Here is a 27,151-nt window from a genome sequence, read left to right on the forward strand (position 1 = left end):
TGAAGGGGAGGAGACAGGTTAAAGAAGGATTTTTAAGCCTTGAGACAATTGAGACATGGATTGTGTATGTGGCAAGACAAAATATTTTATTGTCTTTGAACGGGGTATGGTAGTAGGTGCCAGGTGTACTGGTTTGAGTGATTCAAGAACTTCAATGCTGCTGGGTTTTTCACGCTAAACAGTTTCCCGTTTGTATCAAGAATGGTCCATCCAACTGTGGGAAGCATTGGAGTCAACATGGGCCAGCATCCCCGTGGAACGCTTTCTACACCTTGTAGAGTCTATGCTCTGACGAATTGAGGCTGTTCTGGAGACAAAAGGATGTGCAACTCAATATTGGGAAGGTGTTCCTAATGTTTTGTACACTTGGGTGGTTGAAATTATGTTGACTTTCATGTTTGATTAGACATATTTTATTTGACCTTGTTTCAATGTTGATAGTAAAATGGTATGTTTGAATCAACGTCATTGTTTCAACGTCATGTTATCGACCTAAATAAAGAGGTATATTGAAATAAAATGTGAAGCCACAGTTCAACAATTCGTGCCTGAACATTGACTCTTACTTGTATATGTGGGCTGACTTAGTCATATTCTTCAACATAGAATTTTGATTGAGATGAAGACGTGAATCCAACATTTTAATAACATTTTTTTTTTTTTATCCTTCATATACAAAACAATATCCAAAGGTAAAAGTGTTTTATTATTATCATGAATTTGGAATCCTATTCACAGGGCTAATGTTATTTAGGTAGTCTACACAAAGGAGTATGGAAGCTGATCAATGTCTAAATGTGTTGACATGATAGCTCAGCTGAAACACACACAGCTTGTTTCCCAAGCTTAGCAGGGTACATAGAGGTAGGCATCTGGATGGTGGACTTGATCTCACTGATATTGAAACAAAATAAAATATGTCTAATAAAATCTAAAATTCAACATAATTTCAATATAGGAAGAAAAAAACTAGAAGTTTCAACGCAATTTTAACGTATACATAGTTCTGCTGATTATGTTGAATTTAGATTGATGTAAGCACCTGTTAGTCAAGTTAAGTCAATGTATTTAAGTTAAAGTCTTACCCTAATTTCAATGTTTAACGCTGGTTKAAATGAGATGAAAACAGTACTGGTTGATTACTTTTTTTAAATCCAATGTATTTTCATGTTTATTCCACGTCACAACACGTTGAAAAATTACCTTGAAACAATGTTGATTCAACTAGTGTGTGCCCAAGTGGGCTCAGACGTGTCTCTGTSTCATCAGGTGAAGGATGAAGATATTTGTGTGCAGAGAAAATGACATGTGGATTGCACTCTTTGTCTTTCTCTTATTGTCCTACAGGAAATAGGTTTTGCAGGTACATTCCTCTAACCAGCACAGTGTGAAATTTCCATTTCAGTGTCATTGCTTTGTTTAACCGTCAACTCCAAGACCTTCTTGATGAATCTAATTAGTATAATAAAAAATGAGTTTAAACTAGAGATATCAGTCATTTTGCATTGGATACGTCTCAATCCACTGCATCCGCTGGTGTCGCACTTCTGCATCTGCAGTGAAAGGTAACAGCTCTAGAGCGAAAATCGGTCTTCTCACAAAATCATCTGTAGAGTCCGAATAAAGCATGAGACTTTCACGAACACGATGGTGTTGTCCGCTTTGCTCTACACGTGTCTTGGAAGTCATCTGAAGTCAGTACAGCCGATTTGCCAACTTCTGTCTGTAGCGTCCGAGCAATTTGGTGGTCTACACACTAATATGACCCCTCTTTCAAAAGCTGAGACTCTCACGTACGTGTCAGTTGCCCACAACAAGAGTGGTCTGAAGGTCTCCCGGTACCAGTTGGAAAAAGAATATGGAATTACAGTATATATGGAGACTGTTTAGTACCAAAATAAGGGGTTAAATACCTATCAAATATGTAGGGCAGACATTTCTGAACAAACTTCCTTTGGAATTTTTTGGGGCACTATCTGTTGTTCCAAGTAGGGAATCTGTTATTCAAAGCGTTTGTATGTGCTAATAGCAGTAAGACCAAATAAAATTCTAAATCAAATAGCTAAATTATCCTTGGTATGACCTTCTTAAAACAATTCCATATAACCTAGTAAAAGAGCTAAGAGCTTGCTGTCTAATCTGTATCATCTCTGGACACGGCATGCTTTAGATGTGAGTTCCTAGCTGAGAACGTTCAAAGCCAGACTGCTAGTTATAGTCTGACATCCAGTCCTGTTTGTAGCAGGCCACCTCACCCATATTGATTTTATGTATTTTGCATTTGCTTAGATGTTTCTTTCCTAGTGATCCCATCATTATGCACAGTGTGTAACAGGACAAACAAATCATAATGTGACCCATATTGATGCTGAGTCTTATTTCCATGCAGACAAACTGCCTGTTGAGGAGAGAGATGCGATGCGGATCAGTGGGAATTCTGACACATTTCATAGTCTCCATTGGATGATCTTATCACAAGTGTCAGATGTTTTTTGGATCAAATAACTTTCTCATTTGTTTTGGTCTGACAGATGAAAATAAATCTGACTCTGCCATAAGCGTGAAATTATTATTAAGAGATATGAGCTCTGCATTATTTTTGCAATTTATTCCAAAGACTGCACAGCTAGAAAATGTGGTTCCTTGGAAGTTGTGGGTTAGTGAACGTATGTTTTTGGTTTCACAACGGTTGTGGGAACAAAGCCATACGTTTTGTGACTGGTAAAAAGGAATGTTTTTTCAACGTTCTGAGAACAGAAGGGAACATTTCGCCTGTTCTGGGAACGTTTATTTTTAGGTTGCAGGGAGGTTCTGAGAATGTTTTACTCTGGTTCCTTGAAAGTTTTCCTGAGAGGTTTTATTAACGCTCTGAGAACAGAAATTATATGTTATTTTGAGGTTTTTGAATAACTTCCTTTCAAACTTTTAGAAATACTCCTCAGTTTTATCAGCTGTCCGGGTGGCTGTTCTCAGACAATCCCACAGGTGAAGAAGCTGGATGTGGAGGTCCTGGTCTGGCGTGGTTACACGTGGTCTGCGGTTGTGAGGCTGGTTGGACATACTGTCAAATTCTCTAAAACGACGTTGGAGGCATCTTATGGTAGAGAAATTAACATTCAATTCTCTGGCAAAAACTCTGGTGTACATACCTGCAGTCAGCATGCTAATTGCACACTCCCTCAAAGCTTGAGACATCTGTGGCATTGTGTTGTGTGACATAATTGTGCATTTTAGAGTGGCCTTTAATTGTCCCCAGCACAAGGTGCAGCTGTGTAATGATCATGTTGTTTAATCAGCTTCTTGATATGCCACACCTGTCAGGTGAATGGATTATTTTAGAAAAGGAGAAATGTTCACTAACAGGGATGTAAATAAACGTGTTCACAAAATTTGAGAGAAATAAGCTTTTTGTCCGTATGCAAAAATTCTGTGATTTTTATTTCAGCTCATGAAACATGTTGCGTTTATATTTTTGTTCAGTATRTAATCTTCTTTTCTCTTTCCATGGAATTAGTCCACTGCGCCACCAGGATTGAGCTAACATGCCATGTTTTTTTACGCATACAAAATAAAAGCTTTTAATTTTAGTCTATTCAAACATACCCCATTTCATATGAAACAAGCACTCATTATGATCAGGCCAATTAGTGGGCGCGGCCAACGCACCTGAACATACTTAACAAGATAGAGGATAGAGTTTTGTTAATGCTGAGAACAGAATGTATATGTTTTTAAATAACGTTCTTAGAAAGTTCTCTGAACGTTACTAAAGTCTTCTTGTGGTTTTTATGGAAAGTTTTCGTAACCCTCCCTCTGAAAAATGAGAACATGACTTTAAATAGAACCATGATGAAACCTGTAGGAAACGTTATGCTAAAGTACTGCAATTCCCACAGAAGAACATTGTTTCTTAACATTCTTGGAACAATTAGAGAACATGACTTTAGATAGAACCATGGTGAAACATTATGCTGAAGTACTTTGTTTTTTAACGTTCTCTGAACTATTTGAGAATATTCCCAATTTTAAACCAGTTGGACAATGTTCCTACAGTAGAACATTACCAAAATTGAAATGAAATGTTAACATGTTTGAAGTTTTAGGAAACTTTCTGTTTAAGTAATGAAATACCAAGAAATACCAAGAAAATACGGTTTTGTCAGGTTCCTTAAATGTGCTGAGATTGTTCCAAAGCCAAGCAACAATCCTGTACCGTTCCCAGAAAGTTGTGGGAAGGTGTCACGTTCGTTGACGGAAGAATCAGACTAAGGTGCAGCGTGGTAAGCGTACATCATTTTATTTAATGAACACGAAAAAAACAATAAACTACAACCGAACGTGAAGCTACATGCAGTGCAGAACGCAACTACACACAAACAAGATCTCACAAACTAAAGGTGGAAAAAGGCTGCCTAAGTATGATCCCCAATCAGAGACAACGATAGTCTGATTGGGAACCATACCCGGCCAACAAAGAAATAGAAAAACTAGAATGCCCACCCTAATCACATCCCGACCTAACCAAATAGAGAAATAAAAAGGCTCTCTAAGGTCAGGGCATGACAGTACCCCCCCCAAAGGTGCGGACTCCGGCCGCAAAACCTGACTCTATGGGGGAGGGTCCGGGTGGGCATCTAGCCTCGGTGGTGGCTCCGGTTCGGGACGTAGACCCCGCTCCGCTCGCTGATCCCTCCGCTTCCGTGGAACCGGACCGTGGATCGTCGCCAGAGGCTCCGGACCGTAGATCGTCGCTGGAGGCTCCGGACTGGGAACCCTCACAGGGGGATCCCGGACTACGGAGGCGCACTGGAGGCCTGGTGCGTGGAGCAGGCACAGGGCGTACCAGGCTGGAGAGATGCACTGGAAGCCGGTGCGTGGAGCAGCCACAGGGCGTACCAGGCTGGAGAGACGCACTGGAGGCCGGGTGCGTGGAGCTGGCACATTATATACTGGGCCGTGGGGGCGCACTGGAGGTCTGGAGCGTAGAGCTGGCACAACCCGTCCTGGCTGGATGCTCACTTTAGCCCGGCAAGTGCGGGGCGCTGGCACAGGACGCACTGGGCTGTGAAGGCGCACTGGAAACACAGTGCATAGAGCCAGCGCAGGATATCCTGGTCCGAGGAGGTGTACTGGAGACCAGGAGCGCTGAGCCGGCACGTGCGGGGAGCTGGCACCGAGCGCACCAGGCTGTGAATGCACACTGGAGACACAGTGCGTATCACCGCATAACATGGTGCCTGAACGGTCACACGCTCCTTAAAGCGAGTGCAGGGAGTTGGCTCTGGTCTGAAACCTGGCTCTGCCAACCACTCTGTGTGCCTCCCCCCCAAAGAATTTGGGGGCTGCCTCTCGTGCCTGCGTCGTGGTTGCRAACACCGGAGTCGTCGTTGATCCTCCTTCGCTGCCTCCGCCTGCTTCCATGGCAGAGTCTTGTCCCCTGCCATAACCTCCTCCCATGTCCATGATGTCCTCCACTCCCTTTTCTCCCGGGCCCAGGATCCCTGCTTCTCCTGGCCACGCCGCTTGGTCCTTTGGTGGTAGGATCTTCTGTCACGTTTGTTGAAATGAGCGGACCAAGGCGCAGTGTGCATAGAGTTCCACATGTTTATTTAAATGAAACTCACCAACAAAAACAATAAACAGCTAACGAGACCTAACGACTGGAATGCTCACAGGCACTACACAAAAACAAGATCCCACAAACTAAAGGTGGAAAAAGGCTGACTAAGTATGATCCCCAATCAGAGACAACGATAGACAGCTGCCTCTGATTGGGAACCATACCCGGCCAACAAAGAAATAGAAACACTAGAATGCCCACCCTAATCACACCCCGACCTAACCAAATAGAGAAATAAAAATGCTCTCCAAGGTCAGGGCGTGACAGAAGGTTGTATACAAAATAACCAAAGAACATCCTGGCTCTCACCATGCTCTTAAGAAACATATCGTTCTCAGAACATTATGTGCTAGCTGGTTGGGGTCTGTTTTAGGTTCTTGCCCTGAGATGAACCCAAATCATTCCATTTTGACCTGTGTAGTCTTTATAATTTATGCACCCTCTTAAAGCTGTGTGGGATACTCTTAGTTAGTCAGGTGTTAGTTATCATGACGATTCATTTCTTCAGAAAATATTTGTGAAAGTGTCCTCTGAAAAAGTCTGTCTCAATGGAGCTAATTCTGTGTATTTCTGTAGTATGTCTTTGGATTGTTATCGCACCACTACCCCAGCTACACTCCATTCTGCTGCCTTGGTTATGACGTTGGCAGGCTTGGCCATGCACTAGTCCTCACAGCTGCCTTTGTTCTAGATGGATGATCCCACACAAAACTATCAGAGCGATCATCTGACGATCAACACTCACATCTTAAATCCATCAGTCTGAGTGATGCCCACCAGCAGCCCAGTGGACAATCTGTTCCTTGCTGTCTTCTCTGTGTACACTAAGAAAAATAAAGCACAACGGTGCTTCAGAGACAACTCACAAGACTGCTGTAGTAGCTCAAGACTTTACAAGGCTACTGCTAAAACGGTGCCTTGGAGGCACCACAGACTGTGTGGGGATTATTGTGGGATGAACATGGACACGTCTGTAAGCCAATTTAACATACTTCCAATCTTGCATCATTCTCAGGTGAAGAGAGAGGGGTAGTACTGTGTACCAGGGCCTGCCATAGAGAGATGGCTTGACAAGCCTATGGGCCGATGATCTGAACAGCATACCAAGTCCTGGAAATAAAGGAACAAACACCTCAAAGCACAGAAAATGAAGGCTTTTTTTGTGCTGTCTCTCTTTATTTCCTGGTTGTTTCAGCTGTTGCTCATAGTGACCATGGAATGTGGGTCTGCAATTACACAACAATTGGTGGAAAGTACAGTATGTTGAATGGAGGACAATGACATTAATGGTAACAATGTTGAACAGTGTTTGCGATAACTTAATGTACCTTGAGTATCTACATGGTTTCCATGAGTTAATGGGACAACCCTTCATGAAACTATGATGAGTATTGAATTAAAACAGAATCAATATTTTACTTTAAGACTCAGATGAGTGCACTTTCACATAGACCTAATCAAGCAAAATTTTGTAGTGAAGGCCAGAGAAATATTTGCGAAATATTCACAAAATATTCAGCTCTGGGTCGTGTTACCTGCCAGATCGACGTACACTGAGGAAAACATTTAATCTTAATTTGATAGATCATTGAGATTAAACTTGATTAACCCTGTGACGAATCCTCACCGGGGTGTTATCTCTCAATTATGTGTGTAAGCCTCAGCCTCTCCCAGTTAAAGATGAGGAGTTTATGACAGAGACATGGCCTCAATCTGAGGTGCCGTTTAATGAAGGCATCATGTGATCCAGCTCTGATGCAGGGCCATACCTGTGCTGTTGTTATAATGTATAATTATCTCTGTGTGTCTCATATAGATACACTGTAATGAGAGCTCTGGTATAATGGTGATTATATAGGTGGAGCGTCATCCGTGACAATAGGTGAAGGGGGCCTGAAGACTAGTAAGAAACCAGCAACCTAAGCAGGGCTAGTGTGGTTCTGCCTATATGACAGTGTGAGAAGTGAATGTAGGATGTGTACTCTACTCTACTCCTTCACTCACTGTACATTGATTAAACAGTCATTTGGGTCAATGAAATGTTAGTTGACCACAGACATGCTCATCAATGAAATTACGTTTTTTGATCAGTTCACTTCAGGTATCCCATTGATAACTGTCTAAGATCCTATCTCTTCTGACTGAATGGTCATCATGTGTTCCCATCTGCTCCTCAGGTTTGGACCTCCGTTCCTGATGAGGGAGGACCGCTCCATCTCCTGGGACCAGCTGCAGCAGAGCATCCTCAGCAAGCTCTACTACCTGATGATCAACGGAGCACAGGCCCAGGTACAACACTGGAAGACCATAGCTGACACACAGCTAATGGCTCAGCGACTCTCCAACGCTAACCTTTAACCCTGGGCTAGTGTGTTTTCTGCCTGTCATATCTCTCTATGTCTTGTCTTCTAGTACAGTATGGGCTACCTCTTGAGTATAAAAAAACACCTAACCAAAACTACATTACGGTATGTGCATATACAGTCAGGTTCTAAATTATTGACCCCCTTGATAAAGATTTAAAAAATTACTGTATAAAATAAATAATTCAAATACTGAGCTATATTGTATGCTACATTTTTTTATTATATTATTTTATACTAATACAATTGCTCTTAAAAATATATATATTTTGTCTAACAAGTAAAATATTTTTTATCAAAAAGTTAGGTGTCAAAATTATTGACACCCCTGTTTTCAATACCTTTCAATTCCTCACCTTGCGAGGATAACGGCACTGAGCCTTTTATGAGTTGGAGAACACATTAGGAGGGATATTAGACCATTTCTCCATACATAATTCATTTGGATCTTTAATAACCTTTGTCTGCGCTTATGGACTGCCCTCTTGAATTCAAACCACTAGTTTTCAATGGGTTTCATTACAAAATATTGATTTTGTGGCCAATTAATTTCTTTGTGGATTTTGATGTGTGCTTGGGGTTATTGTCTTGCTGGAAGATCCAAACCAAGTGGCTTGTTTGCACTGTCTCCACCTTTTGTTGGGGCAACCGCAGAACATTGGACAAACATGTAATGCTACAAATGCAAACAAAACAGTCTGCTTAGATGCGCCCAGCTGTGTGACCTCTGATTGCGGTTCAGCGCAGCATAACATGATGTTAATCATGTCGCCAAACAGCTTTCCAGTTAGTGTCTGACTGTTAGACGGCTGCATGGCCACCAGACTGCATGTATGTCTGTCTGTCGGTTTGCTAAAGACTCCTGATGTTTTAGGGAGAARAAAACAAGATAGGTTAGCATTCTGTGAAGAGAGATGGAGACAGAGATGCCATGAAGGAAGAGTGAGAGTGTTAAACTCTCAGTAATTCTCTGTATTGGATTTATCCTGTCCTTTTTTAAACCTCCAGTTGGCTATTTAATTAAAGCCTAGCTTACAAAATCAGTGTAAGGAGCCTACCTCAGCCAAGAGAGAGACACTCCAAATGGATATCTTGCCAAAAAAATACAATTCTCTAGAGCTTGAATGGACAGATACGYGTCAACCTGCGTTTTATGGCAGCAATCACTTACTTTCAAAAGTGGATTTTCTACCCCCATCTAATTTTAGACCACAGCAATGGAGTCCAATAGCAGCAGAGTGGCAGTAAGCCAGTCAGTCTGCCTCATTGGATCCTGATGTTGCCTCTCCGTTGCCTGACATCTCAGTCAGCATGGAGCTGCTCACTAGAGCAGACAGGGTGACATGCTACGTATGCTACGCTAACCATTCAGATGACATGGTGCTGGTGACTGTGTATAATTAGAGAATAACAGCACCCCTCCTTGAGCAGGCTGTGGCTCAGACTCACAGCTGTAATTCATGACACTACATGATGTCCTCACAGTGACACACTCTGTGAGGATGGGGAACTGATGAGATTTAATTGAAGATGCAATACGGGAGATGAGKAGATTTGTAAATGTGGAATGGAGAAGGGATATTTGTCACACAGAGACAGACCATGTTACACAGTCACAGACAGATGATGTTATGGTAATATGTGAGGGATTAAGCAGAAATCYGYCAGTGCTTAGATTGTAATGGGAAAGCATTAGAACATTATTCTCACGTGTAAATAGTGTTGCTATCTACCAAATCATAATGTTCTCTTAACACAAGCAGTAATTAACCCAGATAGATTTAAGACTGAAAGAAACTGAAAGCAATGATTTTCTCTTGGAATGCATGTGCTACTATAACAACTCTCGTGTCTAATCCAGTATTGTTTGGTCTCCTCTTGCCTCATGCAGTGTTCTGGCTGAGACAGGTAGAAGCTCAGAGGTGTAGTGTTGCGTGGTGTTGAGTTTTAGCTGTGTTTTTCTTCCTATCTACCCAGCAGTCATTCTGACAGGGTATGACRTTACTCAGAGCCGGACCAAACCTAGATGCTTATTTGTTTATTTTCCCTCTCACTTACTCATACCTTCTCACACATCTGTCACACACGCACATACACACACACCTGTCACACACACCTGAGCTGAGCCTCTTTCTGCTTCACACACACACACCAGTGCTTTTTACACATTCTTAGACTGCAGTCTGCAGATGCACACACACACGCGGGTATATACTGTATCTGTGTGTGGCATGGGTGGTCTTTGCATGTAGACACAAGTCTATCATGCTAAGCAGAATACAGGGCTTAAACAAAGTGGCTAAGTACTAGATGAGAGGAAAACTAATTTCAGGTCCACTTTTGTCATCTTTCGTTTCAAGCTTTTGACAGGTAATTCACTTTGAAGACTTTGGGAAGGTTGAGGTATTCTCAGTGAAGGCGTTCACAAAAAACATCTCAGAGACGGCATGGAAAGCTGCCAGAGGGCAATGCTGCTTTACACGTGCATTTATAGAGGACAGTATGACCCAATGGGAAATCCATTCTTCTTCCATTTTAAACCATTGTGGCATTTCAGTTGGAGCAGTCATAAGAGCACTTAATGTGTTCTGTGTTCGCTATCTCAGGTTGAGCACAAATATAGAAAAAGCCTCTTCAAGACTCTCTTAGAGTATTTAGACAAACTGCAGGCCTCACAGATTCCTTTATGAGGTCTGGTTATTCCCCCGACATCCTAGAATTTAGATCTACTATCTTTATTCTAGGTTATCCCATGACAGGTCGGTGTCGAGCTGTATGCCCACACGGCATCCTAATGTACAGTCCCATAGCATCTTTCTACATATAATTCCTCATTAGTATTGTCATTCTGTATACCTTTGCAAAGATTTGTCTTTTTTCATCGTTTCAATTTTGTTCATAATATAATGTCAATCTGTAACGATCGTCTGTGGTGGTAGAAGGATCGGACCAAAGCGCAGCGTGGTAAGTGTTCATGTCTTTAATATAAATCCAAAACTGAACACAGGAACAAAAACAATAAACGATGATCAAACGAAACAGTACCGTGTGGCGACAAACACTGACACGGAAACAAACACCCACAAAACCCAACAGAAAATAGGCTACCTAAATATGGTTCCCAATCAGGGACAACGATTGACAGCTGCCTCTGATTGAGAACCATATCAGGCCAAACACAGAAATCCCAATATAGAAAAACACACAGACTGCCCACCCCAACTCACGCCCTGACCATACTAAATAAAGACAAAACAAAGGAAATAAAGGTCAGAACGTGACACAATCCAAATGCATCAAGAGGAGTAGTGGATCCCCCTTTTGACAATTCATTTAAGGACATCCATTTAAGGACATCCATTTAAGGACATCCATTTTCCCATTCCCTTAAGTTTTATTAGTCATATGTACAGGATACACATGGTGTACAGCGTCCAATAAAATGCTTACTTGAAGGTTCCTTCTCAACAATACAACAACAATAAGAAATAATAAAAGATAACAATAAGAACAAAAAGTAATTGGCTCAGGAAAATAGAATAAACATTTTAGCATAAGTATAATATAGGAAAGCACAATTTATAGTCCAATATTTACACATGTATCAGAGAAAGGGGGGATTAGGGGGGAAGTGTTGAAATTGTGCAGTATTAGCAATAGTAAATAAGAATCTGGTTGCAGCAATTGGGATGTGTGTGCGTGTGCGTGTGCGTGTGTGTGTGTGTGTGTGTGTGTGTGTGTGTGTGAGGTTAAGCGGGCGAGTGTTAAGAAGCGCAGTTTGGCGGGTCATGTTTCGGAGGATGCATGACTCGACCTTCGCCTCCCTAGCCCGTTGGGGAGTTTCAGCGATGAGACAAGATCGAAATTGGGGAGAAAAATGGGTAAAAAATAGAAACTGTCTCTGAGCCTCTTGGTGTCAGACCTTATGCTTTGATACCGTCTGACGGACGGTAAGGGAGTGAACAGCTCATGTCTGGGGTGTGTGGGATCCTTGACGATGCTGCTGGACTTCCTCAGGCACCGTTTCAAGTAGATGTCCTATATGGGTGGGAACACGGCCCTTCAGACCACCAGCAACAGTACAATATCTGAAAATGTGGGACAGTTAAACAGGTGGCATGAGTTTGTAAACCTTCTGACCACCCCTGAAAGTCAGAATAACCATGATAATATAATATAGGAAAGCACAATTTATAGTCCAATATTTACACATGTATCAGAGAAAGGGGGGATTAGTGTGCCAAGTGGTGATGTGCCACACTTTGCTTCTTTAAAACTTGACTGCTGAAATGCAAAATATTCTGGGACTGTATTAACAGTGGACTAATGAAAATAATAACAAAATATTGTTTTTGAGTGATTTTTTTTCTTTTAAGTGTTAAACAAACCCTGAGAGGGCTGTTAGACAGATGGGAGCTGCCCCCATCAGGATGACTGGAGAAACAGCAACCATCCCATTATTATCCTGCTATAATAATGGAAACGTTTAGTCAATCTCATATGATTTACGCCTAATGAATTTCAAAGCCATGCTATTATGTTATTAACTGATTCATTTACTTTAGTTTGTTTCTGACATGGAAAGTCAACATTTTCACACTCGTAGCAACATCCATCGTAGAAATAGGAAATACCTTGCACATCTTTGCAATATTTACAGTATTTTCAGGACTGTAGTGTTTCAATCCTTTCAGAACGAGTCGGTTCAGTGTTCTCCTACTTACATAATGCCTTCACCACCTATTTTTGGTTCTCTCCTCTTCAYAAGAATCAGTGTTGTTGTTTATCCTGGAATCTGGCCAGCAACTCACAGGAATTCATTTGAAGGAGAGGAAATCAATTTCATTTTCTGCAAAGCACTCCAGAACATCGAATCCCAGCAGGTCTCTGAGTAATATAAACACATTTTTTCTTCTCTTCTCATCTCGATTTTTCAGATGCAATCAAAACAGGCATAAGGAGGGTGATTATCTTTGGCATTATTGGGTGTTTCACATCGAAATTAACCTGTGAAACTTTGGAACTAGACAAAATATATTTTTATTGATTGTGTTCCTGGTAGTACCTCCCAAACTAGAACAGTTCTCAGTAAACAGTCTCTCCTGTATATCTCGCAGAGATGAGGCGAAAACCAACACAAATCTTAATGATGATTCATTAGGAAAGACCCACCCTTTCCTAGCATCCTCCAAGTTTGGTGCAGGGCCCCAAGCCTATCAAAAAGATTCAGAGGCTTTGGCCAGGAAAAATGTGGTTTGGAACTATTRACTCTCCAATGTATTGATTTGAATGCTTGACTGCTCATCTTCTCTATGGTGGCAGTATTTCAAATGGACCCATTAGAAGTTGGTTATTTTCTCTATTTTTCTGTCTAAGTCATACAACTTTTTAGTAATCTCAAGCCAATTAAATCAAATCAAATGTTATTTGTCACATGTGCCGAATACAACAGGTGTAATGCTTATTTACAAGACCTTAACCAACAATGCAGTTTTAAGAAAAATAAGTGTTACGTAAAAAATAGAGCAGCAGTAAAATAACATTAGCAAGGCTATATACAGGGGGTACCGGTACAGAGTCAATGTGTGGGGGCACAGGTTAGTCGAGGTAATTGAGGTAATATGTACATGTAGGTAGATTTAAAGTAACTATGCATAGATATAAACAGAGAGTAAATAAACAGAGAGTAGCAGCAACGTAAAAGGGGGGAGGGACAATGCAAATAGTCTGGGTAGCCATTTGATTAGCTGTTCAGGAGTCTTATGGCTTGGGGTAGAAGCTGTTAAGAAGCCTTTTGGACCTAGACTTGCTATTATTACTGTTATGACCGTAACAAACAGTGCCAATTCAAAGGATGTTATTGCTGGGGGATGTTGCCTTTACAAATCATTATTCAACCTCCACATCAGATGATAGGGCACTTTTTACTGACTACAAACCTTGATCTGTCCTGTGCAGACAGGATTCAAATTATGATTCAAAGAACTGTGCTATCCATCACCATATGCAAGTCCACCAAGACCAGTGGGATCCCTGATTATACTGTACACTCATAGTTGTACATTACTCTAGTTCCATGCCAATATTGATTCATTCAATAATCATAATTTTTCACCTGTGGTCGTCTTTCAGAATGCCAGAGTGCTGTTTAAGATCTGTGTGGTGGGAGGATCAGCGTCCTACAGCTACCTCTCCCCCCAGGATGGACGGCCGCTCTACCACCCAGCAGTGAACAGGTGAGACAGACAGCCTCTGCAGGCCACATACTGTAGCTAGCTAAGCGTCTGCAGGTAAGGTAAGAAGGTAGAAGGTAAGAAGTAAGAAGGTAAGAAGGTAAGGCCGTGAACAGGCGGGTCATCAAGCTAAAGTGAAGCAGTAGAGGTGTTCAAGCAAGTCTTCTAAGCATTTCAAGAGTAATGTGTCAAAACCAGAGTTTCTTCCCTCTATATTTAGTATTGGTAGTTCTTTACTGAGAGGCAGCCTATACGGTGTAGTGGATTAGGTAATGCCCATTTCTTACAGCAGTGAAATATGCAGCCATTTTGTAAGGTTATTTTTCAGGAGAGGGTGTCTAATGGTTTACGAACTGTGGAAGCTAATTGCCATTTTAAAGGGCACTTTATCAAGGCAGAATTCCTCCAGTTGCTTAGAAATGTCCATTCATCCATTTGAATGGTTGCTGGGGGGCGTGGTRCTTTTGAAGTGCATGTGTGCACAGTATTCAGAATTTCTATTTGATGATGGTGCTACAAGACCCATTAATGTATTGATATTTCAGTAATACTACTAAATTGCTGCACGAGTGCCCCTCAAAGGTTTATGTGATTTTTTTTTAACCTTCAACAACACCATCAGTAAAAGCATTTAGCATTTCAATCAATAGCTTTCCCTTACTTTGGAAAATAAAGTGATAGGAAGGAAAATTCTTTGTCTAGCATATAGTTTGTCTGCTATGCCACTGCGCTCCTTTGACCAGTATAGATGCATTTATTCTGTTGCTATTTTGTGGGTGTCCATAGCCAGCCTTCATCACGGGCAGGGCTGTGTAGAGTCATAATAGTAGCTGTGATGGTGGTAAATGAAAGCAGCTATAGCCTGTGGAGAGATACATGTACTGTCTCTACAGATCTGAAATCTCCGGGGCTCATACTGAGAGGCACCCCATAGCCATGAAGATCACTGTGTAATGAAATTCTGTTTGAAGTGTTCGCTTGAAGAGTTCAGCTGGCTTTGATTGACTCTCAGCCCAGAATATAATGTAGTTTACCTGAGGGACCCCCAGAGCACAAGATTTATACAAACAGTCATAGACATTGTGATAGTGAACTTACTATTCTACTCTCTGCCAAGAAAACTGTAGACAATCTTGCCAGCTGCTCTGAGAGATATTTCTGAATTCAAATACTGTATAATTGAGTCGTTTTGAGATTGGATGGATCTCTCGATGCCATTATAAAAGCACAACTGTCACAGACGATTTGAGTCAAGAAAACACGCTTCATTGTAGTAGAGACTGAAAAATAAATTGTTTCTCTGTATTGTCCCCATTCCACCTCTTCTACTGCTCATGAATAACTAGCGTTAAGGAAAATCCCCAATTAATCTGTCACAAATTGTTTAAAATCCCACCTACAGAGGCCTCCCGGGTGGCGCAGTGGTCTAGGGCACTGCATCGCAGCGCTAGCTGCGCCACCAGCGACTCTGGGTTTGCGCCCAGGCTCTGTCGCAGCCGACCGCGACCGGGAGGTCCGTGGGGTGACGCACAATTGGCCTAGCGTCGTCCGGGTTAGGGAGTGTTTGGCCTGTAGGGATATCCTTGTCTAATCGCGCACCAGCAACTCCTGTGGCGGGCCGGGCGCAGTGCGAGCTAACCAAGGGAGCCGGGTGCACGGTGTTTCCTCCGACACATTGGTGCGGCTGGCTTCCGGGTTGGAGGCGCGCTGTGTTAAGAAGCAGTGCGGCTTGGTTGGRTTGTGTTTCGGAGGACGCATGGCTTTCGACCTTCGTCTCTCCCGAGCCCGTACGGGAGTTGTAGCGATGAGACAAGATAGTAATTACTAGCAAGTGGATACCACGACAATTGGGGAGAAAAGGGGGTCAAATTTAAAAATACTAAGTCCTATTTATAACTGACCCAATTAGTGGAGCTGGGTTTCTGGTGGGGCTCTATCACACCAAGAATAGCCTSATTCATTGCTTCAGCTGTTARGGTTTGTTAAGGCACATAAAACTCTACTTTTACATGAAATCAATCTGAYTCATAACATGCTTTAGGAAAGGAAAGGGAAAGGACCCCCAACATGATGATATTCAATGCTGTCCAGGTTTCAAGGGGCCTACAGTAACGTTAACACAGACTCTGAATGAAAAGCTAATGTTTAACTACTTTGTTGACCTGACGAAGATCCAACTCGGATCAAAAGRTCATCTTTATTGTGCGTCTGATTAAATCMCCATKGGAGCATACCAGAGTTGCRGGCATTCCTTTTTTCTTCAACTACTTTCTTACCATCGATTGTGCTTTAAACMYATGTTGTTGTGTGAATMGTTTGTGGATATTCTGTWTATTCAKCCTCTGAAAACKCACTTCTGAAAGCACTATCTAGAAATCCATGATCTGCTACTTTTTTTGAATCCCAGCATGTGGTGGATCTTTAATTGTAAGGTCATGCTGACACCTAGTGGCTGTACAGAGTCTATAAAGACATGCTGCTGCACAAAGGCCCTCTCTGAAAAGGTCTCGATGCCGCATTTCCAATGAGGATTTACCCTGGTGTTTTACCCAAAAGGCTCAGACTTTTCTGTTTCCATCTTCGTGGGCTGGCACCTATGTCTCACGAGGCCATGGCTCTGCTCTGACTTGGAGCCATGGCAAAGCCCTGGGTACTTTTCAGCTGGCATTTACATGATGGCTAATTCTTAACTTTAACACCTTCTCACAAAACTACAGTATTCTTGAATGATGCAGAGCTTGATGATTCTGCTCGCCATAAGTATTTAGTGCCACACTCCTAATGGAAACACAATAACGCTAGAGTTTACATCAGGGGTTCCCAAACTGGTTTGGCCCGCAACCCCATTTTGATATATTTTTTGAACACCATTGTAAAAAAAAAAAAAGTGATGAAATCAACAGCCAATGTTTACTTATTTAATTGGGGCTATGACAATCTATTACAAATCAGTCTGATAATACTTTTGACAGTAATTATTTTCTATGATCTTCTGTACAGAAAATAACAATCATTGATGATGTTCTTTTTCCCTGATTTAGTGCCTGATCTTGTCCACTCTGTTCTAATAASGCTTGTGGGCATTGTAGAGGGAAACAGACACACATGTGTTCCTGARAGTCTTATCTTTCAGTGATGGGGTCATAATATTTTGTATCTTAAACCGTTCAAAGGATAGAGCCACATTTGTAGGAAGAAAACAGAAACCTGACTGTTGATTACAACCACATCTAGCGGCTACCGGAGGTTACTGACATAACCCCAGTTCTATGAACCAAGCATGATTTTTTTATAGACTTCCTCTTGTGACCCCATTTTCAAATCTGGGGACCCCACATGGGGTTGCGACCCCTAGTTTGGGAAACTCTGCCCTACATTAACATAAAACACTGGTGGGGAGGGTAAGACTCAATGGAAAAGCACCATAACAAAATGTACATACCACCTGAATAATAGGTGGACAGTGTGCGAAGGGGATTATGCTGAAGTTTTACCTCGCTAATCTGATGACCTTTGACCCCTTTGTTCCCAGAGCTCTTAATCTCTGTGGCTCAGGAGGACCGCCCCATGTGAAGCTCATCATCGAGTGGGAACACAGAATCAAAGACTGGTCAGTCAATCTCAGTGACAGTCTATAACTTTCTAGCCCTGAATTATTGTAGACCAACTGTAATCATAAAACAGTATGTATGCTGCTGCACATGCCTTATTTTATTAATGGCTGGCAGCCTCTTTCTCTCTCTGTGTGCATGTTCCCTACTCTGTCTGTCTGTCTGTTTGCGTGCGTGCGTGCGTGCGTGTGTGGTCGGTCTCCTGCAGCCTGTTTGGGAACATCCAGGAGGAAGTGGTGAAGGATGCTGAGAGTGTGAGAGGCCAGCATCAGCAGCACGTCCAGCAGCACAGTTGTACCCTGGACGAGTGCTTTCAGCTCTACACTAAAGAGGAACAGGTACATCATCTCCTCCTACAGGCAGGCAACAACCACTGCTGAGTACAATCTGTTGTCTCACTATAGATTACAAGGGTGTCAAACTCATTCCACGGAGGGCCTTGTGTCTGCTGGTTTATGTTTTTTCCTTTCAATTAAGCCCTAGACAACCAAGTGAGTTGAGTCCCTTACTAATTAGTGACCTTAATTCATCAATCAAGTTTAAGGGAGCAGCGTAAACCCGCAGACACTCGGCCCTCCGTGGAATGAGTTTGACATGTGTCATAGAACCTTATGTACCGAACCCACTGACTGAATGACTGACGAGGAGCAAGGAAATCCTTCCTACCTGTAATTTTCATTATATACTGTATTTTTGTTTATAGGGGAGACTGCTTCTAGTTTGAAACAGTCCTTTAAGGGAAATTCATCCAAATGTGTAACGGCTGTCGTCTTCCTCGGACGAGGAGAGGCGAGAAGGATCAGACCAATATGCGGAGTGATTTGCGTTCATGATGATTTATTATAACGAAACAATCCAGAACACTTACAAATACAAAAACAACAAACGTGACAAAACCGAAAACAGTCCCGTGTGGCACGAACACTAACACGASATACAACCACACACAAACACACACGTGAACCCCGGCTGCCTAAGTATGATTCTCAATCAGGGACAACGATTTACAGCTGCCTCTGATTGAGAATCATACCCGGCCGAACACAAACAACCCGACATAGAAAAATAACACATAGACAACCCACCCCCACTCACGCCCTGTCAGAGCCTATCCTCTTCTCCAGCGCAGCCAGTGTCTGAGCTGCCTGCCTGCCCAGCGCTGTCTGAACTGTCTGCCTGCCCAGCGCTGTCTGAACTGTCTGCCTGCCCAGCGCTGTCTGAGCTGCCTGCCTGCCAGCTGTCTGTCTGTCCCGAGCCTTCAAAGCCGCCCGTCTGTACTGAGTCTTCAAAGCCCGTCTGTCCTGAGCCTTCAGAGCCGTCCGCCAGAGAGCAGACCGCTAGAGCCGTCCGCCAGACAGGAGCCGCTAGAGCCGTCGCAGACAGGACGCTAGAGCTTCCGCCAGACAGGAGCCGCTAGAGCCTTGCCAGACAGGTCGATCAGCGCAGAGCGGCTCCAGCAGGATCCAGAGCCGTCCAGCCAGGATCGCAGAGCCGTCCAGCCAGACTCCAGCCAGAGCGTCAGCAGATCGCAGGCGTCCAGCCAGGACCAGCCAGAGCCGTCCAGCCAGGACCGCCAGAGCCGTCCAGCCAGGACGCAGCCAGCAGGTCGCAGAGCGTACAGATCCGCCAGAGCCAGCCAGCCAGGATCGCCCTCAGTCCGGTGTTGCCCCTCAGTCGGTGTTGCCCCTCAGTCCGGTGTTGCCCTCAGTCCGGTGTTGCCCTCAGTCCGGTGCTGCCCCTTATCTAGTGGGTTGATTGGGAGGGTGGCCATTGGGAGGAGGCCAAGGAAGCGGGTTTGACTATGGTGGGGTGGGGACCACGACCAGCGCAGAGCCGCCACCGTGGACAGACGCCCACCCAGACCCCTCCCCTAGACTTTATGCTGGTGCGCCCGGAGTTCGCACCTTTAAGGGGGGGGGTTATGTCACGTTTGACCTGTTTTTCCTTTTTCTTGTATGTATTTAGTTGGTCAGGGCGTGAGTGGGGGTGGGTTGTCTATGTGTTATTTTTCTATGTCGGGTTGTTTGTGTTCGGCCGTGATGATTCTCAATCAGAGGCCAGCTGTAAATCGTTGTCCTGATTGAGAATCATACTTAGGCAGCGCGGGTTCACGTGTGTGTTTGTGGTGTGGTTGTATGTCGTGTTAGTGTTCGTGCCACACGGGACTGTTTTCGGTTTTGTCACGTTTGTTGTTTTTGTATTTGTAAGTGTTCTGGATTGTTTCGTTATAATAATCATCATGAACGCAAATCACTCTCGCATATTGGTCTGATCCTTCTCGCCTCTCCTCGTCGAGGAAGACGACAGCCGTTACACATTTTGATGAATTTCCCTTAAAGGACTGTTTCAAACTAGAAGCAGTCTCCTATAAAACAAAAATACAGTATTATATGAAAATTACAGGTAGGAAGGATTTCCTTGCTCCTCGTCAGTCATTCAGTCAGTGGGTTCGGTACATAAGGTTCTATGACACATGTCAAACTCATTCCACGGAGGGCCGAGTGTCTGCGGGTTTACGCTGCTCCTTAAACTTGATTGATGAATTACAGGTCACTAATTAGTAAGGGACTCAACTCACTTGGTTGTCTAGGGCTTAATTGAAAGGAAAAAACATAAACCAGCAGACACAAGGCCCTCCGTGGATGAGTTTGACACCCTTGTAATCTATAGTGAGACAACAGATTGTACTCAGCAGTGGTTGTTGCTGCTGTAGGAGGAGATTGATGTACCTGTTCCTCTTTAGTGTAGAGCTGAAAGCAACTCGTCCAGGTACACTGTGCTGCTGGAGTGCTGCTGATGCTGGCCTTCACACTCTCAGCATCCTTCCACTTCCTCCTGGATGTCCCAAACAGGCTGCAGGAGACCGACCACACACGCACGCACGCAGCACGCAGACAGACAGACAGATAGGGAACATGCACACAGAGAGAGAAAGAGGCTGCCAGCCATTAATAAAAATAAGGGCATGTGCAGCAAGCATACATACTGTTTTATGATTACAGTTGTCTACAATAATTCAGGGCTAGAAAGTCTATAGACTGTCATGAGATTGACTGACCAGTCTTTGATTCTGTGTTCCCACTCATGATGAGCTTCACATGGGGCGGTCTCCTGAGCCACAGAGATTAAGAGCTCTGGGAACAAAGGGGTCAATGGTCATCAGATTAGCGAGGTAAAACTTCAGCATAATCCCCTTCGCGACACTGTCCACCTATTATTCAGGTGGTATGTACATTTTTGTTATGGTCGCTTTTCCATTGGTCTTACCTCCCCACCAGTGTTTTATGTTAATGTAGGGCAGAGTTTCCCAAAACTAGGGGTCGCAACCCCATGTGGGGTCCCAGATTTGAAAATGGGGTCACAAGAGGAAGTCTATAAAAAAAATCATGCTTGGTTCATAGAACTGGGTTATGCAGTAACCTCCGGTAGCCCGCTAGATGTGGTTTGTAATCAACAGTCAGTTTCTGTTTTCTTCCTACAAATGTGCTCTATCCTTTGAACGGTTTAACATACAAAATATTATGGCCCCATCACTGAAAGAAAGACTTTCAGGAACCACATGTGTGTCTGTTCTCTACAATGCCACAAGCCTTATTAGAACAGAGTGGACAAGATCAGCACTAAATCAGGGAAAAAAGAACATCATCAATGATTGTTATTTTCTGTACAGAAGATCATAGAATAATTAACTTCGTCAAAAAAGTATTTATCAGACTGATTTGTAATAGATTGTCATAGCCCCAATTAAATAAGTAAACATTGGCTGTTGATTCATCACTTTTTTTTTTTTATTACAATGGTGTTCAAAAAAATATATCAAAATGGGGTTGCGGGCCAAACCAGTTTGGGAACCCCTGATGTAAACTCTAGCGTATTGTGTTTACATTAGGAGTGTGGCACTAAATACTTATGGCGAGCAGAATCATCAAGCTCTGATCATTCAAGAATACTGTAGTTTTGTGAGAAGGTGTTAAAGTTAAGAATTAGCCATCATGTAAATGCCAGCTGAAAAGTACCAGGGCTTTGCATGGCGTCAAGTCAGAGCAGAGCCATGGCCGTGGAGACATAGTGCCAGCCCACGAAGATGGAAACAGAAAAAGTTGAGCCTTTTGGGTAAAACACCGAGGGTAAATCCTCATTGGAAATGCGGCATCGAGACCTTTTCAGAGAGGGCTTGTGCAGCAGCATGTCTTTATAGACTCTGTACAGCCACTAGGTGTCAGCATGACCTTACAATTAAAGATCCGCCACATGCTGGGATTCAAAAAAGTAGCAGATCATGGATTTCTAGATAGTGCTTTCAGAAGTGCGTTTTTCAGAGGCTGAATAAACAGAATATCCACAAACTATCACACACAACATGTGTTTAAAGCACAATCGATGGTAAGAAGTAGTTGAAGAAAAAAAAGGAATGCCCGCAACTCTGGTATGCTTCCAATGGTGATTTAATCAGACGCACAATAAATGATGATCTTTTGATCGATTGGTCTTTCGTCAGGTCAACAAAGTAGTTAAAAACATTAGCTTTTCATTCAGAGTCTGTGTTAACGTTACTGTAGGCCCTTGAAACCTGGACAGCATTGAATTCATCATGTTGGGGTACTTTCCCTTTCCTTCTCAAGCATGTTATGAATCAGATTGATTTCAATGTAAAAATAGAGTTTTATGTGCCTTAACAAACTTAAACAGCTGAAGCAATGAATCAGGCTATTCTTGGTGTGATAGAGCCCCACCAGAATACCAGCTCCACTAATTGGGTCAGTTATAAATAGGACTTAGTATTTTTTAATATTTGACCCCCTTTTTCCCAATTGTCGTGTATCATTGCTAGTAATACTATCTTGTCTCATCGCTACATCCCCGTACGGGCTGGGGAGACGAAGGTCGAAAGCCATGCGTCCTCCGAAACACAACCCAACCAAGCCGCACTGCTTTCTTAACACAGCGCGCCTCCAACCCGGAAGCCAGCCGCACCAATGTGTCGGAGGAAACACCGTGCACCCGGCTCCCTTGGTAGCTCGCACTGCGCCCGCGCACAGAGTTGCTGGTGCGCGATTAGACAAGGATATCCCTACAGGCCAAACACTGCCTAACCCGGACGACGCTAGGCCAATTGTGCGTCACCCCACGGACTCCCGGTCGCGGTCGGCTGCGACAGAGCCTGGGGCGCAAACCAGAGTCGCTGGTGGCGCAGCTAGCGCTGCGATGCAGTGCCCTAGACCACTGCGCCACCCGGGACGGCCTGTAGGTGGGATTTTAAACAATTTGTGACAGATTAATTGGGGATTTCCTTAACGCTAGTTTTTATTCATGAGCGAGTAGAAGAGGGTGGAATGGACAATACAGAGAAACAATTTATTTTCAGTCTCTTACTATCAATGAAGCGTGTTTTCTTGACTCAAGTCTTCTGTGACAGTTGTGCTTGTATAATGGCCTCGATGGCCTCCAATCTCAAAACGACTCCAATTATACAGTATTTGAATTCAGAAATATCTCTCAGAGCATTGGCAAGATTGTCTACAGTTTTCTGGCAGAGAGTAGAATAGTAAGTTCACTATCACAATGTCTATGTGACTGTTTGTATAAATCTTGTGCTCTGGGGTCCCTAGGTAAACTACATTATATTCTGGGCTGAGAGTCAATCAAGCCAGCTGAACTCTTCAAGCGAACACTTCAAAACAGAATTTCATTTACACAGTGATCTTCATGGCTATGGGGTCGCTCTCAGTATGAGCCCCGGAGATTTCAGATCTGTAGAGACAGTAATGTATCTCTCCACAGGCTATAGCTGCTTTCATTTACCACCATCACAGCTTACTATTAGACTCTACACAGCCCTGCCGTGATGAAGGCTGGCTATGGCACCCACAAAATAGCAACAGAATAAATGCATCTATACTGGTCAAAGGAGCGTAGTGGATAGCAGAAAACATATGCTAGACAAAGAATTTTCTTCCTATCACTTATTTTCCAAAGTAAGGGAAGCTATTGATTGAAATGCTAAATGCTTTTACTGATGGTGTTGTTGAAGGTTAAAAAAAAATCACATTAAACCTTTGAGGGGCACTCGTGCAGCAATTTGTAGTATTACTGAAATATCAATACATTAGGTCTTGTAGCACATCATCAAATAGAAATTCTGAATACTGTGCACACATGCACTCAAAAGTACCACGCCCCCAGCAACCATTCAAATGGATGAATGGGACATTTCTAAGCAAATGGAGGAATTCTGCCTTGATAAAGTGCCCTTAAAATGGCAATTGTCACAGTTCGTAAAACCATTAGACACCCTCTCCTGAAAAAATAACCTTACAAAATGGTGCATATTTCACTTGCTGTAAAGAATGGCATTACCTTAATCCACTACACCGTATGGGCTGCCTCTTAGTAAAGAACTACCAATACAAAATATAGAGGGAAGAAACTCTGGTTTTGAACCATTACTCTTGAAATGCTTAGAAGACTTGCTTGAACACCTCTACTGCTTCACTTTAGCTTGATGACCCGCTGTTCACGGCCTTACCTTCTTACTTTTACTTCTTCCTTCTACCTTCTTACCTACCTGCAGACGCTTAGCTAGCTACAGTATGTGGCCTGCAGAGGCTGTCTGTCTCACCTGTTCACTGCTGGGTGGTAGAGCGGCGTCCATCCTGGGGGGAGAGTAGCTGTAGGACGCTGATTCCCACCACACAGATCTTAACAGCACTCTGGCATTCTGAAAGACGACCACAGGTGAAAAATTTGATTATGAATGAAATCATATGGCATGGAACTAGAGTAATGTACAACTATGAGTGTACAGTATATCAGGGATCCCACTGGTCTTGGTGGACTTGCATATGGTGATGGATAGCACAGTTCTTTGAATCATAATTTGAATCCTGGTCTGCACAGGACAGATCAAGGTTTGTAGTCAGTAAAAAGTGCCCTATATCTGATGTGGAGGTTGAATAATGATATTGTAAAGGAACATCCCCCAGCAATAACATCCTTTGAATTGCACTGTTTGTTACGGTCATAACAGTAATAATAGCAGTCTAGGTCCAAAAGGCTTCTTAACAGCTTCTACCCAAGCCATAAGACTCCTGAACAGCTAATCAAATGGCTACCCAGACTATTTGCATTGTCCCTCCCCTTTTACGTGCTGCACTCTCTGTTTATTTACTTCTGTTTATATCTATGCATAGTACTTTAAATCTACCTACATGTACATATTACCTCAATTACTGCGACTAACTGTGCCACACATTTGACTCTGTACCGAGGCCCCCTGTAATACAGCCTTGTAATGTTATTTTACTGGCTGCTCTATTTTTTACGTAAACTTATTTTTCTTAAAACTGGCATTGTTGGTTAAGGTTTGTAAATAAGCATTACACCTGTTGTATTCGGCAATGTGACAAATAATTATTTGATTTAATTGGCTTGAGATTACTAAAAGTTGTATGACTTAGACAGAAAATAGAGCAATAAACCAACTTCTAATGGTCCATTTGAATACTGCCACCATAGAGAAAGATGAGCAGTCAAGCATTCAAATCAATACATTGGAGGTCAATAGTTCAAACCACATTTTTCCTGGCAAAGCCTCTGAATCTTTTGATAGCTTGGGGCCTGCACCAAACTTGGAGGATGCTAGGAAAGGGTGGGTCTTTCCTAATGAATCATCATTAAGATTTGGTTGTTGGTTTCGCCTCATTCTGCGAGATATACAGGAGATGCTGTTTACTGGAACTGTTCTAGTTTGGGAGGTATTCCAGGAACACAATCATAAAGAAATATATTTTGTCTAGTTCAAAGTTTACAGGGTTACTTTCGATGTGAAACACCCAATAATGCCAAAATAATCACCGGTCCTTATGCCTGTTTGATTAGCATCTTGAAAAAAATCGAGATTTGAGAAGAGAAAGAAAAAAGATGGTGTTTTATATTACTCCAGAGACCTGCTGGGATTCAATGTTCTGGGATGCTTTTGCAGAAAGATGAAATTGATTTCGTCTCCCCGTCTAAATTGAATTCCTGTGAGTGCGGCCAGATTCCAGGATAAACAAAACACAGCTGATTCTTGTGAAAGAGGGAGAACAAAAAATAGGTGGTGAAGGGCATTATGTAAGTCAGGAGAAACATCGTGAACGACTCGTTCTGAAAGGATTGAAACACTACCAGTCCTGAAAAATACTGTAAATATTGCAAAAGATGTGCAAGGTATTTCTTATTTCTACGATGATGTTGCTACGAGTTGAAAATGTTTGACTTTCCTATGTCAGAAACAAACTAAGTAAATTAATCAGTTAATAAATAATACGCATGGCGTTGTTGAAATCATATAGGCGTATCATTATGAGATTGACTAAACGTTTCCTTATTATAGCAGGATTAATAATGGGATGGTTTGGCTGTTCTCTCTGTCATTCTGATGGGGCGCTATCCATCTGTTTAACAGCCCTCTTCAGGGGTGGTTTAAACACTTAAAAGAAAAAAAATCATCAAAACAATATTTTGTTCTTATTTTATTAGTCACTGGTTAATACGGTCCCAGAAGTATTTTTGCATTTTCAGCAGTCAAGTTTTAAACGAGCAAAGTGTGGCACATACCACTTGGCCACGTAACCCTCCTTTCTCTGATATGTGTGAAATTATTGGCACTATTAAATTGTGCTTTCCATATTATATTATCATGGTTATCGGACTTTCAGGGGTGGTCAGAAGGTTTACAAAACTTCTGCCACTGGTTTAACGTGTCCCACATTTAGATAGTTGGTCTGTTCGTGGTGGTCTGAAGGGCCGTGTTCCGCACCCATATTAGGAAATCTACTTGAAAGTGCCTTGAGGAAGATCCGAGCATCGTCAAGGATCCAACACCCCCAGACTGAGCTGTCACTCCCTTACCGTCCGTAGACGCTATCAAGCATAAGGTCTGACCACCAGAGGCTCAAGCAGTTTTATTCTATTTTACCATTTTCTCCCCAATTTCGATCTTGTCTCATCGCTGAAACTCCCCAACGGTGTAGGGAGGCGAAGGTCGAGTCATGCATCCTCCGAAACATGGACCCGCCAAAACTGCGCTTCCTTACACTCGCCGCTTAACTCAACCACACACACACACACACACCACACACCACAACCGTATCGGTTACGGTGCGGGGTAACGCACACAGACGCACACGCACACACTCCCATGCTGCTACCAGTTCCCTTATTACTCTGCTAATAACTGCACATTTCACACTTCCCCTAATCCCCCTTTCTCTGATACATGTGTAATATTGGACTATAATTGGTTTTTCTATATTATACTTATTGCTAAAAATGTTTATTCTA

At 42.8% G+C, this 27,151-nt stretch overlaps 1 protein-coding gene across 1 annotated transcript in view; it reads left to right on the top strand.

The window, feature by feature from the left end:
* Window positions 1-27,151, top strand: part of LOC112069570 (ubiquitin carboxyl-terminal hydrolase 43) — a 103,942-nt gene that overhangs the window by 61,635 nt on the left and 15,156 nt on the right. The window contains exons 8-11 of the mRNA XM_024136905.2: window positions 7,798-7,909; window positions 14,116-14,219; window positions 17,749-17,826; window positions 18,036-18,165. Coding sequence (XP_023992673.1) covers window positions 7,798-7,909; window positions 14,116-14,219; window positions 17,749-17,826; window positions 18,036-18,165 — 424 coding nt within the window. The remainder of the gene's footprint in view (window positions 1-7,797; window positions 7,910-14,115; window positions 14,220-17,748; window positions 17,827-18,035; window positions 18,166-27,151) is intronic.

Source organism: Salvelinus sp. IW2-2015, unplaced genomic scaffold, assembly GCF_002910315.2.
Source record: "Salvelinus sp. IW2-2015 unplaced genomic scaffold, ASM291031v2 Un_scaffold1051, whole genome shotgun sequence".
In the NCBI taxonomy this organism is placed as follows: Eukaryota; Metazoa; Chordata; class Actinopteri; order Salmoniformes; family Salmonidae; genus Salvelinus; species Salvelinus sp. IW2-2015.